This window comes from Salmo salar, chromosome ssa21 (assembly GCF_905237065.1).
Source record: "Salmo salar chromosome ssa21, Ssal_v3.1, whole genome shotgun sequence".
NCBI lineage: Eukaryota > Metazoa > Chordata > Actinopteri > Salmoniformes > Salmonidae > Salmo > Salmo salar.
This window is the reverse complement of record NC_059462.1, coordinates 11,755,001-11,771,159: the sequence shown is the minus strand read 5'-3', so window position 1 is coordinate 11,771,159 and position 16,159 is coordinate 11,755,001. Positions and strand designations below refer to the sequence as shown.

General features: G+C 41.6%; 1 protein-coding gene across 2 annotated transcripts; it reads left to right on the top strand.

The window, feature by feature from the left end:
* Positions 1 to 2,363: 2,363 nt before the first annotated feature.
* Positions 2,364 to 8,953, top strand: bcs1l (BC1 (ubiquinol-cytochrome c reductase) synthesis-like). Of its 2 annotated transcripts, XM_014164276.2 has the most exons (8): positions 2,364 to 2,544; positions 2,874 to 3,252; positions 4,971 to 5,110; positions 5,277 to 5,471; positions 5,611 to 5,674; positions 5,935 to 6,107; positions 8,285 to 8,402; positions 8,506 to 8,953. In XM_014164276.2, the coding sequence occupies exons 2-8, from the start codon at positions 2,933 to 2,935 to the stop codon at positions 8,753 to 8,755; spliced, it is 1,260 nt and encodes a 419-aa protein (XP_014019751.1). In that variant the 5' UTR covers positions 2,364 to 2,544; positions 2,874 to 2,932; the 3' UTR covers positions 8,756 to 8,953. The 2 variants fall into 2 exon arrangements, with proteins under 2 accessions (XP_014019751.1, XP_014019750.1); XM_014164275.2 differs by having other exon boundaries at positions 2,382 to 3,252.
* Positions 8,954 to 16,159: the final 7,206 nt, after the last annotated feature.

The following is a 16,159-nucleotide window of genomic DNA, read 5'->3' as shown; positions in this document are numbered from 1 at the left end:
CACAGGTGCGCATATATATATATATATATATATAGTTGAAGTCGGAAGTTTACATACACTTAGGTTGGAGTAATTAAAACTTGTTTTTCAACCACTCCACAAATTTCTAGTTTACAAACTATAGTTTTGACAAGTCGGTTAGGACATCTACTTTGTGCATGACACAAGTCATTTTTCCAATTCACACACTTAAAGAAAAAAATCCATGGTCATCCCTACTGCATCTGATCTGGTGGACTCACTAAACACAAATGCTTTGTTTGTAAATTATGTCTGAATGTTGCTATCCGTAAATTTAAAAAACAAGAAAATCGTGCCGTCTGGTTTGCACAATATAAGGAATTTAAAATGATTTATACTTTTGATACTTAAGTATATTTTTTGAAATTACATTTACTTTTGATACTTAAGTATATTTAGAACCAAATGCTTTTTGACTTTTACTCAAGTAGGATTTTACTGGGTGACTTTCACTTTTACTAGAGTCATTTTGTATTATGGTATCTTTACTTTTACACAAGTATGAAAATTGGGTACAATGTTAGCACCCTGTGGGGTAATTTTCAAAGATAATGTCCTCTTATCTTAACTCTACTCGACTACCGAGAAGGAGACATTTGCTTTGGTGCTGGCTCTACAGCACTTCGAGGTTTATGTATTGGTCTCTACCCCTCTAGTGGTCTTTACCGATCATAACCCTCTAGTTTTCATTAAAAAGACGAACTCCACGAATCACCAATTTATTTGCTGGATTCTCATATGGCAGGAGTTTCCCCTTGAAATCAGACATGTCCATGGTCAGGACAACTTGTTTGCTGATTGTCTTTCGAGGGTGGGAAATCAATAAGTTTTGTGTTTAGCCAGTGTGTAGCCCTGGCACACAATTTATTTTGACTGCATGTTTTGCCATATTGGCGATGAGTTTTGTTTTGGTTGCGCTCATTCCAAGGGGATGAGAGTTATAGAAACGTATGTGATTTTACCTCTGTTTCTCAAAACTTCTGCGTTTTAGGCAGCTATAGAAATACATTTACCAAAAGGGAAGAAAAAAATTAAAAACATTGTAAAAAAAAAAAGTGTGTCTGTGTGTTTCTGTATATACAGTTACATTACATTATAGTCATTTAGCAGACGCTCTTATCCAGAGCGACTTACAGTAGTGAATGCATACATTTCATCCAATTTCATACATTTATTTTATTTTATTTTTTTATATTTTTTTTTTCTGTGCTGGCCCCCCATGGGAATCGAACCCACAACCCTGGCGTTGCAAACACCATGCTCTACCAACTGAGCTACAGGGAAGGCTAACTTTGGACACACCTGCTCATTCCAGGGGTTTTCTTTATTTTTACTATTTTCTACATTGTAGAATAATAGTAAAGACATCAAAACTATGAAATAACACATGGAAACTATGTAGTAACCAAAAAAGTGTTAATTAACCAAAAAAGTGAGATTCTTCAGTAGCCAGCCTTTGCCTTGATGACAGCTTTGCACACTCTTGGCATTCTCTCAACCAGCATCACCTGGAATGCTTTTCCAACAGTCTTGCAGGAGTTTCCACATATGCTCAGCACTTGTTGGCTGCTTTCCCTTCACTCTGCTGTCCGACTCATCCCAAACTTTTGACTGGTACTGTAAATTGTCCGCAACAGTGAAATGGGCTACTTCTATGTGAATTAATGAGGAGGCGGAACACACCTCAATTCAAACTGTTGTTAGAAAATACAACTTTTTCGAAAATAATTAGAAATTGACAAGTTGAAACAGCCTATAGATAATTAGCAGACAGCATGGATTGGTTTGAGGACAGTGCGGTTTAACTGTCCTGTTGCGCAATAATCACATTTTGGAAAAGTGAGTGTGCTCGAAATGGTCTTTATACCATCTTCATCTGAATGTATGATATCGCCTGAATATGACACATGGACATCTAGTGCATCCACAGTGTCCAGAACAATAACTTATCCATTTAATTTAAGATGTTTGTTTTTCTATCCTTTTCTGAGCGACTGAAAATGTATGATATTGAAAATATACTAAAAGGCCAGCTACACTCTGTATAATTCAGTGCTACATGAAATGCCACTATATATACATCCTACCTACCCTACTGAGTATTCTCTACAATACTTTTACAGCAGCACCTAGAATAGTTTTTGCTCTATAAGCCAATACGTATTTCATACAAGGTGATTTGCATTGGGGACATTTATTTGACCTCGGACCATGTTTAATGCAATTGTCACTTAAGTAGGAACAAATATGACAATTTCCATAGATCGTGAATAAATACAGGTTATTGACAGTTTTCTACTATTACGTTGGGGACTTTTATTAGAAACATTTCCAAAATTCTGTGACCCGGAAGTACCTTTTTAGTGTTGCTGACGAGACGCTGATGAACCAAACCACAGCAGCGCCACAGCACTGTGGAAATTATATGCCCAATCTGTAGTGTAACAAGGCCAAGGGTGCCATGGTTCTACGAATGAGACTGGAAAGGGAAGACTGAGGACACCTCTTTGGGATGCTCATAACGTATGTAATATAGCTAGCTTTGGGACACAACATCGGGTGTCTGTGTATTGGTTGAACTCCAACCATTAAAAACCAATAAACAGATTTGATTTACACAACTCCCGATGTTGTGTCCGAAAGCTATAATATAGCCAGCTAATTAGCTAGCTAGCTACCCTATTGCACAAAATCTCAAGTCTTCTGTCTGTTGCTACAACATTCTGACATTTAAGTTTACCGGCGTGATCAGAGCAAGAGATCCAACCAGCCTGGGCCTCTTTAGCTAGCTAACTAATAATGATACGGACTGTAATTTAGCTAGATGTAAGAAAGTCTTATTTTTCTTCTAGGTCGAGGTGTTGTATAGCTTCTGAGTAGCCTAGCTACATAGCTAGGAAACACAAGGACCATGCCTCTATCAGACTTCGTGGATGCCTTGAAGGACAACCCTTACTTTGGGGCTGGCTTTGGACTGGTGGGGGTGGGCTCGGCCATTGCTTTGGCCAGGAAATCAGCTCAATTTGGGATGATCTTCTTCCGGAGGAACTACATGATCACCCTGGAGGTGCCCAGTCGGGACAAGAGCTACCACTGGCTGCTGAGCTGGATCACCAAGCACGCCAAGCACACGCAGCACCTGAGTGTGGAGACCTCTTACATGCAACACGAGAGTGGACGGGTACACACACAGTTTGACTTCCACCCCAGTCCTGGCAACCACATAATCTGGTAAAATGTTGACAAGACTCAATAACAATGACTGTACTCTCTGATTAGTCTGTTGGAGTTGTCGTAGTGGACTCTCATAGTTCTTTTGTTTTTCTCTGAGCTGATGTGAGAAAATTATGCTGAACCTAACATTGTCAACAGACAGTAGGATATCTTCGCAGGTAGGCACAGTCAGGTCCAAAATTGTCATCCTTGATAAAGTGATAAAGATGAGAAAGAAATGCACTATAAAATAAATTAACATACTGAGCTATATTGTGTGCTCAAAATATGTTTTATACTCAGAGAAAGATATATTTTTTAATATGTAATAATTATTCCAAAAAATATGGGCGTTAAACTATTTTTTCAATACCTTTTAATACCTCACTTTGCGAGGATAACGACACTGAGTCTTGGGAGGGATCTTAAATAATTCCTCCATACAGAACCTTTACAAATCCTTTATATAATTTGTCTGAGCTTAGGGACTGCACTCTTCAATTCAAACCACAGGTTTTCAATGGGATTCAAGTCCGGAGACAGATGGCCATTGCAAAATGTAGATTTTGTGGTCAATTAACAATTTTTGGGGGGGGATTTTGTCTCGCTGGAAGATTGACTTGCGGCCAAGTTTCAGCCTCCTGGCAGAGGAAAACAGGTTTTTAGGCTAAAATGTCCAGCTACTGTCTGGGTAAGTTCATGATGCCGTTGACCTTAACAAGGGCATTACCAGTAACATCAAAGATCCACCACCGTATTTTACAGTAGGTAAGTGGTTATTTTCTGAATATGATTCTTTTGATGCAAAACCCACCACTGGTGTGTTTGGCAAAAGAGATGTATTTTGATGTCATCCAACAAATGTAACGCCTGGAGATTGCTAAATGGCATTGGCACTTGGAACTGATGCCATGGTCAGATTACATGAAAATAGAGCTCTTTGGCCACGCACACAAGTGGTGAGTTTTGCATAGAAAGAAATATGCATATTCATAAAATAACCCCATACCTACTTAGTGATTGGGGGGAAAATATTGAAGTTACATATCGGGATATTATTTTTTATGTATCATTTTTACAATATCGCGATATTTTTGCGCTATTTGGCTGTGCCTGCACCAAAACTCCAGTGTCTTTCCTTCATAGCTTGTCCTCCATCTTTTTAAACAGGGAGCCAATTTGTTTTCAGCACTTTTATTTCCATGACTGATCAAAACTAGTTTTCTCATGGCTCTCTTTTATCCCTCTGCAGCAGACATATGGTGAGAAATAGGTTTGAAACATCTAATCGCAATAAAATCACAGTATCTAATCGCAATACATATCGTATCGGCACCTAAGTATTGTGATAATATCGTATCGTGATGTCCTTGGCAATTCCCAGCCCTTCTGGTCCCCTGTGGAAATCAAACGTTGCAAGCGCCATGCTCTACCAACTGAGCCACACGGGGTCCTTGTTAAGGTCAACAGCGGCATGAACTTTACCCAGTATCAGGACATTTTAGCAGAAAACTGGTTGCCTCTCTTTCTTTGAGCAATTGTATTAATATAAAATCATTTTCAATTTTCACTTTATTTATTTTTGCTCATCTTCATCGAGGGTGCCAATTATTTTGGACCTGACTGTATATGTACACAGCTCTGTAGCAACACATACCAGAATTTAGAGAAACACTTTTGTTTCCGAGTGTGAGTTGGTAAACTTTGTGCTGACTGCCATCCCTGTTTGAGTGCAGGTATGGGAGGAAGTGGATCCGAGTGGAGAGGACCAGAGAGAAACAGATGGTGGATCTCCACACAGGCACTCCCTGGGAGTCAGTCACTTTCACCGCCATGGGCAGAAACAGAGACGTCTTCTTCAACATCCTGCAAGAAGGTACACTAGAATCATCTAGACAAGTAGACACTGACAGTGGCCCAGGAAAATGTGCACACAACTTGATATCTGATTTGATTGGCTGTTGCAGATGACGGAGATTGGCTGTATTACTAGCTTGTGGTATGGAGTTGATTGGCTGTCTGTCTGTTTGGGTGTGATGCAGCCAGGGAGTTGGCCCTGAAGCAGGAGGAGGGTCGGACGGTGATGTACACGGCCCTGGGCTCCGAGTGGAGGCCCTTTGGGTTCCCGCGGCGACGACGGCCCCTCAGCTCAGTGGTCCTGGAACAGGGCTTGGCCGATAGGATTGTAGATGATGTGAAGGAGTTCATCGGAAACCCCAAGTGGTACACAGACCGAGGTAATTCCAATTCAGTAATTAATGACAAATGAATAGCTGTTTTGAAATTGAATTGACCCCATCCCTGTTCACCATACAAGCAGATGAGTGTATGGTCTTGTCAGGGTTAATGTGGTTGTGTTTTGTGTTCTGCATTCAGGGATCCCCTACAGGAGAGGTTATCTGCTGTATGGACCTCCAGGCTGTGGGAAAAGCAGCTTCATGTGAGTATGCTAATGATGGTAGTATGGCAGCCCCAACCTTGCTTTGAAGCTTTGTGTTAGTGGTGTTTACTCTCCACACTTATCTGTGTATAATCACTTATAAACATTTATTCAGTTTAAAGGGATAGATCTCTCAAAATACAAGTTGACATGATTTTCCACTTACCTTTGCTGTTGTCAATTGGCCCAGTTTACAGAGATGGCATTAGCCTCCTTGAACTGAATGTTTTGTTGTTGCATGCTCTGTCTGTGTGTTTCAGCACTGCCCTGGCTGGAGAGCTGGGCTACAGCATCTGCCTGATGAGTCTGAGCGACCGCAGCCTGTCTGACGACCGCCTCAACCACCTGCTGAGTGTGGCGCCGCAGCAGAGTATCATCCTACTGGAGGACGTGGACGCCGCCTTCGTCAGCCGAGAGCTGCTGCCCATCGAGAGTATGTATATTGCACCTGCTTGTCCTGCTATATATATACAGTACCAGTGAAGACACAACTATGAAATAACACATATGGAATCATGTAGTAACCAAAAAAGTGTTAAACAAAAATCAAAATATATTTTAGATTCTATAAGTAGCCACCCTTTGCCTTGATGACAGCATTGCACATTCTGCATTCTCTCAACTAGCTTTACCTGGAATGCTTTTCCAACAGTCTTGAAGGAGTTCCCACATACACTTGAAGTCGGAAGTCTAGATACACCTTAGCCAAAGACATTTAAATACAGTTTGTCACAATTCCTGACATTTAATCCTAGTATAAATTCCCTAAATTAGGTCAGTTAGCATCACCACTTTGTTTTGAGAATGTGAAATGTCAGAATAATAGTAGAGAGAATTATTAATTGAATCTTTTATTTTTTCATCACATTCCCAGTGGGTCAGAAGTTTATATACACCGAATTAGTATTTGGTAGCATTGCCTTTAAATTGTTTAACTTGGGTCAAATGTTTTGGGTAGCCTACCACAATAAGTTGGGTGAATGTTGGCCCATTCCTCCTGACAGAGCTGGTGTACCTGAGTCAGGTTTGTAGGCCTCCTTGCTCGCACACACATTTCAGTTCTGCCCACATATTTTCTATAGGTTTGAAGTCAGGGCTTTGTGACTCCAATATCTTGACTTTGTTGTCCTTAAGCCATTTTGCCATATCTTTGGAAGTGTGCTTGGGGTCATTGTCCATTTGGAAGACCCATTTGCGACCAGGCTTTAACTTCCTGACTGATGTCTTGAGATGTTGCTTTAATATATCCACATAATTTTAACTTCCTCATGATACATTTACATTTTACATTTACATTTTAGTCATTTAGCAGACGCTCTTATCCAGAGCGACTTACAGTAGCGAATGTATACATTTCATAATTTTTTTTCCCGTACTGGTCCCCCGTGGGAATTGAACCCACAACCCTGGCGTTGCAAACACCATGCTCTACCAACTGAGCCACACGGGACCATCTATTTTGTTAAGTGCACCAGCCCCTCCTGCAGCAAAGCACCCCCACAACATGATGCTGCCACCCCTGTGCTTCACAGTTGGGATGGTGTTCTTTGGCTTGCAAGCATCCCCCTTTTTCCTCCAAACATAAAAATGGTCATTATGACCAAACAGTTCTATTTTTGTTTCATCAGACCAGAGGCCATTTCTCCAAAAAGTACGATCTTTGTCCCCATATGCAGTTGCAAACTGTAGTCTGTCTTTTTTATGGCGGTTTTGGAGCAGTGGCTTCTTCCTTGCTGAGCGGCCTTTCAGGTTATGTCGATATAGGACTCGTTTTACTGTGGACATAGATACTTTTGTACCTGTTTCCTCCATCTTCACTAGGTCCTTTGCTGTTGTTCTAGGATTGATTTGCACTTTTCGCACCAAAGTTTGTTCATCTGTAGGAGACAGAACGCGTCTCCTTCCTGAGCGGTATGACGGCTGCGTCGTCCCATGGTGTTTATACTTGCGTACTATTGTTTGTACAGATGAACATGGTACCTTCAGGCGTTTGGAAATTGCTCCCAAGGATGAACCAGACTTGTGGAGGTCTTGGCTGATTTCTTTTGATTTTCCCATGATGTCAAGCAAAGAGGCACTGAGTTTGAAGGTAGGCCTTGAAATACATCCACAGGTACACCTCCAATTGACTCAAATGTTGTCAATTAGCCTATCAGAAGCTTCTAAAGCCATGACATAATTTTCTGGAATTTTTCAAGCTGTTTAAAGGCACAGTCAACTTAGTGTATGTAAACGTCTGACCCACTGGAATTGTGATACCGTGAATTATAAGTGAAATAATCTGTCTGTAAACAATTGTTGGAAAAAGTACTTGTGTCATGCACAAAGTAGATGTCCTAACCGACTTGCCAAAACTATAGTTTGTTAACAAGAAATGTATGGATTGGTTGAAAAACGAGTTTTAATGTCTCCAACCTAACTGTATGTAAACTTCCCACTTCAACTGTAGGTTAGTTAATGTTTACTTGATTGTCATTCATTATGCTTACTATGGGGACGGCTCGATCAAGACTCTCTACTTTAATTAAGGTTAAATAAAATAAAAACAAGACTCTTCCTTCCAGTTCGGTTGCTCTTTAGGACTCATTATTGCATCTCTCTGTCCCACAGGCCCTCTGGCCTACCAGGGCATGGGCAGGCTGACCTTCAGTGGCCTCCTCAACGCTTTGGATGGAGTGGCCTCGTCAGAGGCCAGAATAGTCTTCATGACCACCAACTTCATAGACAGGTATGAGCCACCTTGAGATTTAATACAGTATCTAGCAACATTTGTTTGTATTGTGATCTAATCCTTTGTGTATCCTGATTACCATCTCCCTTCATCCCTATAGGTTGGACCCAGCTCTGATCAGGCCGGGCCGTGTGGACTTGAAACAATATGTGGGCCACTGCACCCACTGGCAGCTCACCCAGATGTTCCGACGCTTCTACCCAGCCGAGCCGGCCACAGAGGGGGACCGCTTTGCGGAGAGCGCGCTGGCCGCCCACCCCAACATCAGTGCTGCCCAGGTGCAGGGGCACTTCATGCTGTTCAAAATGGACCCAACGGGCTCCATAGACAACGTGGCCAAGATGGAGTGAGGAGACTTAAAGGACTCCGGGAAGGAAGGTCACAGAAGCAGTTTGACACGAAAGGAGAAGTTAAATGGACTCTGTTTGAGACGGAAAATGCTGTAACTTGTCAAACTTTTTATGTGCTTTTTATGGCAAAGTCACATACTGAATAAAAGTGAGTGAGTGTAAATTAAACATGTTTTAAATAAAATCAAAGGCACATGAGTAAGTGGGTACTATTGACGTGGTATTTACAGTATGTAGAGATTCAAAGTCAAAGGGGTGTGGCATGTATTACACTCTCCGAATTCTAAACATTTAGATAATTCAATGGCAAATCTGGCTGAGAAGCCATCCAGTTCACAGAACCACACTTCTATAACAAGTCTCGAACTCCCTCGTACCGGGACATGCTGCTGTGCAAATCATTTCTCAAATCCACTTTGCATTTGATTGCATATTGGCATAAGTCTACCTTCACCTAGGTAGCCTTTCTCATTGGTTGATTTGAGAAGTCTCTTGTCACAATCTGTTTTTGGCAACTGCTTAAGCATTGATGTCCCTAGCTTATACAATGTTATTGATTTGAGGTTGGTTGGTACCTGTATTACTGAGCTTTGAGATTGGGAGAAAACTAAAGTACTGCAATATTACGATATAATTACTGTAGAAACGAATCCAGTAATCATATAATGCAATATTGTGCTGACAGTCATTGCTCGTAACTGACAAACTCTGAACTGGTCCAAGATGTGAAGTTAAGCCCCTCTATGTAAGAGTAAGCTCCGCAGAAAGATAAGTTGAGTAGAGATAAAATGTTAATACGTATGGTGTTTTTTCTGTATTCTTTGCTCTGTGTCTTACACAACCTAGCTGACTTTATAGGTCTACAGTATATATATATACAGCAGTTTACAGAGGGGTCACACTGTAAGGACAGAATGGAGATAGGGTCACTGTGTGCTCCTCTGTAAGTGTATGTGCCAATCATTTGGGTTTATCACTATTGTATTTTTCTCCTTGATTTACAACATAATTGTATATTGTTGGGGTTTTATTTTAGATTAGTGGTTGTATCATGTAATGACATTTCTTTGTGTTTTAGTACTAATTACTCTGCATTCACCTACTCTGGATCCAGTCAAGATGAAGGATTTTTACCTCCAGCAATTACCCAGCGGGCTAAGCTGGTTGCCCAATGGGATGTTCTGTAGTAAAGTCAGATTCTCCATCGCTTTATATCTCCAGCTTCTGGGGCGGCAGGTAGCCTAGCGGTTAGAGAGCGGGCCAGCAACCGGAGGGTTGCTAGTTGGAATCCTGGTTCCGATGGGGAAAATCTTGCTGTGGGGTTGAAGGCTCTTCTACAGGCTGCAAGTTTGTCTGGGATAAGATTATTCCCATGAATCCCCTGGGTCCTGCTACAATTTCAGCTCTGTTAAACTAACTGATAGAGGAAGATACAAGTGTAAAGCTGGGAGAGGTGACTGTTAAACAAGAGACAGCAAAACTCAGTTTCTCTGGTTAGCAGGTCAGTCTGACCTAGTCCCTATTGGTTTCATATGGGCTTCCCCTAACCTTGCTGAAGATTAATCCTGGCAGAGTTCAACACTTTAGGAATCAGTCTCTTTCACTGAGCTGTGAGGTTAAGGAAAGTCTTCATGGATGGAGATTGAAGAGGTTCACCACAGAGTCAGGAGAAGTGACAGGGTGGCCATCTGAGTTGGCTAACATTTGACAAAGTTGCTCTATACCTGTGTAGTACAGCTGTAATTACTATGGTAAGTGTCATTATCATGTTGTTACATAGTAGTTTAATAACTACTTTCCAATTGTATAATAATGGGGTTGATGTACAGCATAATATGATTGTTCTGCAGTTGTACAGGTGGTAATGGGACCTTGGAGATTCCTACCCATCCTGTGACAGGGAAAATATGTGACTCTGCTGTAGAAACAAGACTACTCCCTCCCATTCCATCCCAACATTTTATAAAGATGGATCACTCCATCGACAACCAGACTACAGGAGAGTTGACCATCCCCTCAGTATCAAAGACCAGAGAGCTGGAGAGGTAAGACATTATCTTTGTACACAAAGTTCTCATTGATCCAAATCCACATATATTTAACATCCATTTAAAACTTGTACTACAATTGCACATCTGTTATTTCAGAGTCTCCAGCCCCTAGGCCCTCTACTACACTAATTGCTGTGGGAGTGGTTGTGGTACTGATCGTGGCCGTTGATCTAGTGGTGCCGCTTATTTGCCTACTACAAATAAAAGCTAAGACATTTACTATGATATTCAATTGACTGTAGTTTACAAATTAGTCATATTCAGGAAAAAAGGGCTGCTGTAGGATTACACTAACACCACCTGCAACTCAACAGTGAAACACAGGACAGACTACAAGTGAGTCTTTGCTATGACTAGAGGTGCTGTACTGATCTGATCCGTTTTGTTTGATATCTTTCGTCTAATAAAGTGAAGAGAACAACATGCCAAACCAGGACCAGAGATACCACTGCAGCATTGGCATGGTCAGTCCGCTTGTTTCTTCTCACTTCAAGCTATGATCTAATGTACTCTATGAATCATGTAAAGCTATGAATACGATCTAAATGTTTCTTTTTTTCTCAATTAGCCTCCCGTGTAATCAATTATCACATTTAATTATTGAATAGATTAGTAATATTCTAAGGCAGGGGTGGGCAAATCTGACCCTGGAGGGCTTTTTTCCCCCAGACCAGCTATAACACGACTGATTAAACATGATTGTGGAAGACCTTGATCTATTAAATGGATAGTTAATTACTCAAAACAGTAGTGTAAGTGGGATGGACAGACTTCATACACTGCAGACTTTCCCAGCTTTAAGGAATCAACTGATCCATGACGCCATATTATGCATGGTTGTTAGTGCCCCCTGAATTTTCTAATAGCGAATATACTGGATTAAAGAGTAGAGGGATCATTACTGTCTTTCTAATGCTGTTCAATTATTCTACATGTTAGGTCAGACTAATCCACCACATGCAGATGCAATTTACTCTGGGCTGAAGATGCCTGTTGCAGGTAAAACAGAGTCATACACTCTTAGAAAAAAAGGTGCGATCTAGAACCTATAGGGGTTCTTCGGCCGTCCCCATAGGAGAATCATTTGAAGAACCCTTTTGGTTCCAGGTAGAACCCTAAAAACTGAATTGGTCTATTCAATCATTTTCCAGACACTCTTATCCAGAGCAACTTACAGTAGTGAGATTTTCATAATTTTTCATACTGGACCCCCATGGGAATCGAACCCACAACCCTAGCATTGCAAGCGCCATGCTCTAGCAACTGAGCCACATCATCACACCGCAAGCCACTTGATGTCTCAATGTACTCAATTACTGTATTGGTCATTGTTTTTCTTCATGGTGATGGAAAGTCTAAAAATGTCATTAAGTGGTTTGTAAGGATGCTAAATTAATACTGCACAAAAAGTGGTTGTTTTCCATTATCTTATCAAGAAATATATTACATTTAATTTGGGTGTTTCGGGTCTTTTCCCATAACTTTGCACCTTTTGATGTATATGTTTGATGGCAGGATTTAGTTATTTCTGGATACCATTAGAATGAAGATCACAGATAAAGGGACAGGGCAACAAATCTTACAATTCCACCTATTGAATCCTGCAAGATACTGTTCTTAATTATACAAGTACCTTTTTTGCCAAAGCAGAGATGCTGAAAAATATTTCTTGCCCTGATACAGAGGTCTATATCAGTCCACTAATACTAATAAAGGCCCAGTGCACTACCAACACACCTTCAGAGAAATGTACAAGATGTGGTTAGAGGAGGGGTCAGTATTTCAATGATTAGGCTGACATCAACACAGACAACAGAGGAAACCAGTGAACAGAAGTAGGGTCAGTTCAGGTCGTGTCCCCCTTAGTGATAAATTATCATATTTAATCTGAAATGTCATACAAATTGCAAGAACAGATCACTCTGGATTCAGATGTAAAAAAAAAATCAATCTAATTTAGCCTACTAAAAACCAAACTATACTGCTCAAAAAAATAAAGGGAACACTTAAACAACACATCCTAGATTTGAATGAAAGAAAATCTTATTAAATATTTTTTTCTTTACATAGTTGAATGTGCTGACAACAAAATCACATAAAAATAATCAATGGAAATCCAATTTATCAACCCATGGAGGTCTGGATTTGGAGTCACACTCAAAATTAAAGTGGAAAACCACACTACAGGCTGATCCAACTTTGATGTAATGTCCTTAAAACAAGTCAAAATGAGGCTCAGTAGTGTGTGTGTGGCCTCCACGTGCCTGTATGACCTCCCTACAACGCCTGGGCATGCTCCTGATGAGGTGGCGGATGGTCTCCTGAGGGATCTCCTCCCAGACCTGGACTAAAGCATCCGCCAACTCCTGGACAGTCTGTGGTGCAACGTGGCGTTGGTGGATGGAGCGAGACATGATGTCCCAGATGTGCTCAATTGGATTCAGGTCTGGGGAACGGGTGGGCCAGTCCATAGCATCAATGCCTTCCTCTTGCAGGAACTGCTGACACACTCCAGCCACATGAGGTCTAGCATTGTCTTGCATTAGGAGGAACCCAGGGCCAACCGCACCAGCATATGGTCTCACAAGGGGTCTGAGGATCTCATCTCGGTACCTAATGGCAGTCAGGCTACCTCTGGCGAGCACATGGAGGGCTGTGCGTCCCCCCAAAGAAATGCCACCCCACACCATGACTCACCCACCGCCAAACTGCTCATGCTGAAGGATGTTGCAGGCAGCAGAACGTTCTCCACGGCGTCTCCAGACTGTCACGTCTGTCACATGTGCTCAGTGTGAACCTGTGAAGAGCACAGGGCGCCAGTGGCAAATTTGCCAATCTTGGTGTTCTCTAGCAAATGCCAAACATCCTGCACGGTGTTGGGCTGTAAGCACAACCCCCACCTGTGGACGTCGGGCCCTCATACCACCCTCATGGAGTCTGTTTCTGACCGTTTGAGCAGACACATGCACATTTGTGGCCTGCTGGAGGTCATTTTGCAGGGCTCTGGCAGTGCTCCTCCTACTCCTCCTTGCACAAAGGCGGAGGTAGCGGTCCTGCTGCTGGGTTGTTGCCCTCCTACGGCCTCCTCCACATCTCCTGATGTACTGGCCGGCTCCTGGTAGCGTCTCCATGCTCTGGACACTACGCTGACAGTCACAGCAAACCTTCTTGCCACAGCTCGCATTGATGTGCCATCCTGGATGAGCTGCACTACCTGAGCCACTTGTGTGGGTTGTAGACTCCGTCTCATGCTACCACTAGAGTGAAAGCACCGCCAGCATTCAAAAGTGACCAAAACATCAGCCAGGAAGCATAGGAACTGAGAAGTGGTCTGTGGTTACCACCTGCAGAACCACTCCTTTATTGGGGGTGTCTAGCTAATTGCCTATAATTTCCACCTGTTGTCTATTCCATTTGCACAACAGCATGTGAAATGTATTGTCAATCAGTGTTGCTTCCTAAGTGGACAGTTTGATTTCACAGAAGTGTGATTGACTTGGAGTTACATTGTGTTGTTTAAGTGTTCCCTTTATTTTTTTGAGCAGTGTATATTTCAAGTGTGGTCTGAAAAAAAGAAGGAAATTCTTGCCTATTTCACCCATACAGTGCCTTCAGAAAGAATTCACACCCCTTAACTTTTTACATATTTTGTTGTGTTACAGCCTGAATTTAAAATGGATTAAATTTAGATTTTTCTGTCACTGGCCTACACACAATACCCCATAATGTCAAAGTGGAATTATGTTTTTTGAAGTTTTACAAATTGTTTTAAAAAATGAAAAGCTGAAATGTCTTGAGTCAATTAGTATTCAACCCCTTTGTTGTGGTAAGCCTAAATACATTCAGGAGTAAAAATGTACTCAACAAGTCACATAATAAGTTGCATGGACTCACTCTGTGTGCAATAATAGTGTTTAACATGATTTTTGAATGACTACCTCATCTCTGTTCCCCACACATATAATTTTCTGTGAGTCCCTCAGTCGAGCAGTGAATTTCAAACCCAGATTCAACCACAAAGACCAGGGCGGTTTTCCAATGCCTCGCAAAGAAGGGCACCCATTGGTAGAAGGGTCCAAATAAAAAAGCAGACATTGAATATCCCATTGAGCATGGTGTAGTTATTGATTACACTTTGAGATGGTGTATCAATACACCCAGACACTACAAAGATATAGGCGTCCTTCCTAACTAAGTTGCTGAAAAGGAAGGAAACCACTCAAGGATTTCACTGTGAGGCCAATGGTGACTTTAAATCAGTTACAGAGTTTAATGGCTGAGGATGGATAAGTAACATTGTAGTTACTCCACAATACTCACCTAATTGACCGAGTGAAAAGAAGGAAGCCTGTGCAGAATCCTACCGATCCTTGACTTCAGCGATGTCATTTACAAAATAGCCTCCAACACTCTACTCAGCAAATTGGATGTAGTCTATCACAGTGCCATCCGTTTTGTCACCAAAGCCCCATATACTACCCACCACTGCGACCTGTATGCTCTTGTTGGCTGGCCCTCGCTATGTATTCGTCGCCAAACCCACTGGCTCCAGGTCATCTATAAGTCTTTGCTAGGTAAAGCCCCACCTTATCTCAGCTCACTGGTCACCATAGCATCACCCACCCGTAGCACAAGCTCCAGCAGGTATATTTCACTGGTCATCCACAAAGCCAACACCTCCTTTGGCCACCTTTCCTTCCAGTTCTCTGCTGCCAATGACTGGAACGAATTGCAAAAATCACTGAAGCTGGAGACTTATATCTCCCTCACTAACTTTAAGCATCAGCTGTCAGAGCAGCTTACCGATCACTGCACCTGTACACAGTCCATCTGTAAATAGCACACCCAACTACCTCATCCCCATATTGTTATTTATTTTTTGCTCTTTTGCACCCCAGTAACTCTACTTGCACATCATCTTCTGCACATCTATTCACTCCAGTGTTAATGCTAAATTATAATTATTTCGCCACTATGGCCTATTTATTGCCTCACCTCCCTAATTTTACTACATTTGCACACACTGTACAAAGATTTTTCTATTGTGTTACTGACTGTACGTTTGTTTATCCCATGTGTAACTCTGTGTTGTTGTTTTTGTCGCACTGCTTTGTTTTATCTTGGCCAGGTTGCAGTTGTAAATGAGAACTTGTTCTCAACTGGCCTACCTGGTTAAATAAAGGTGAAATAAATGTAAAAAAATATATATATGCAAATATTCCAAAACATGCTGTTTACAAAAAGGCACTAAAGTAATACTGCAAAAACGGTGGCAAAACAATTAACTTTTTGTCCTGAGTACAAAGTGTAATGTTTGGGGCAAATCCAATCCAACACAATACTGAGTACCACT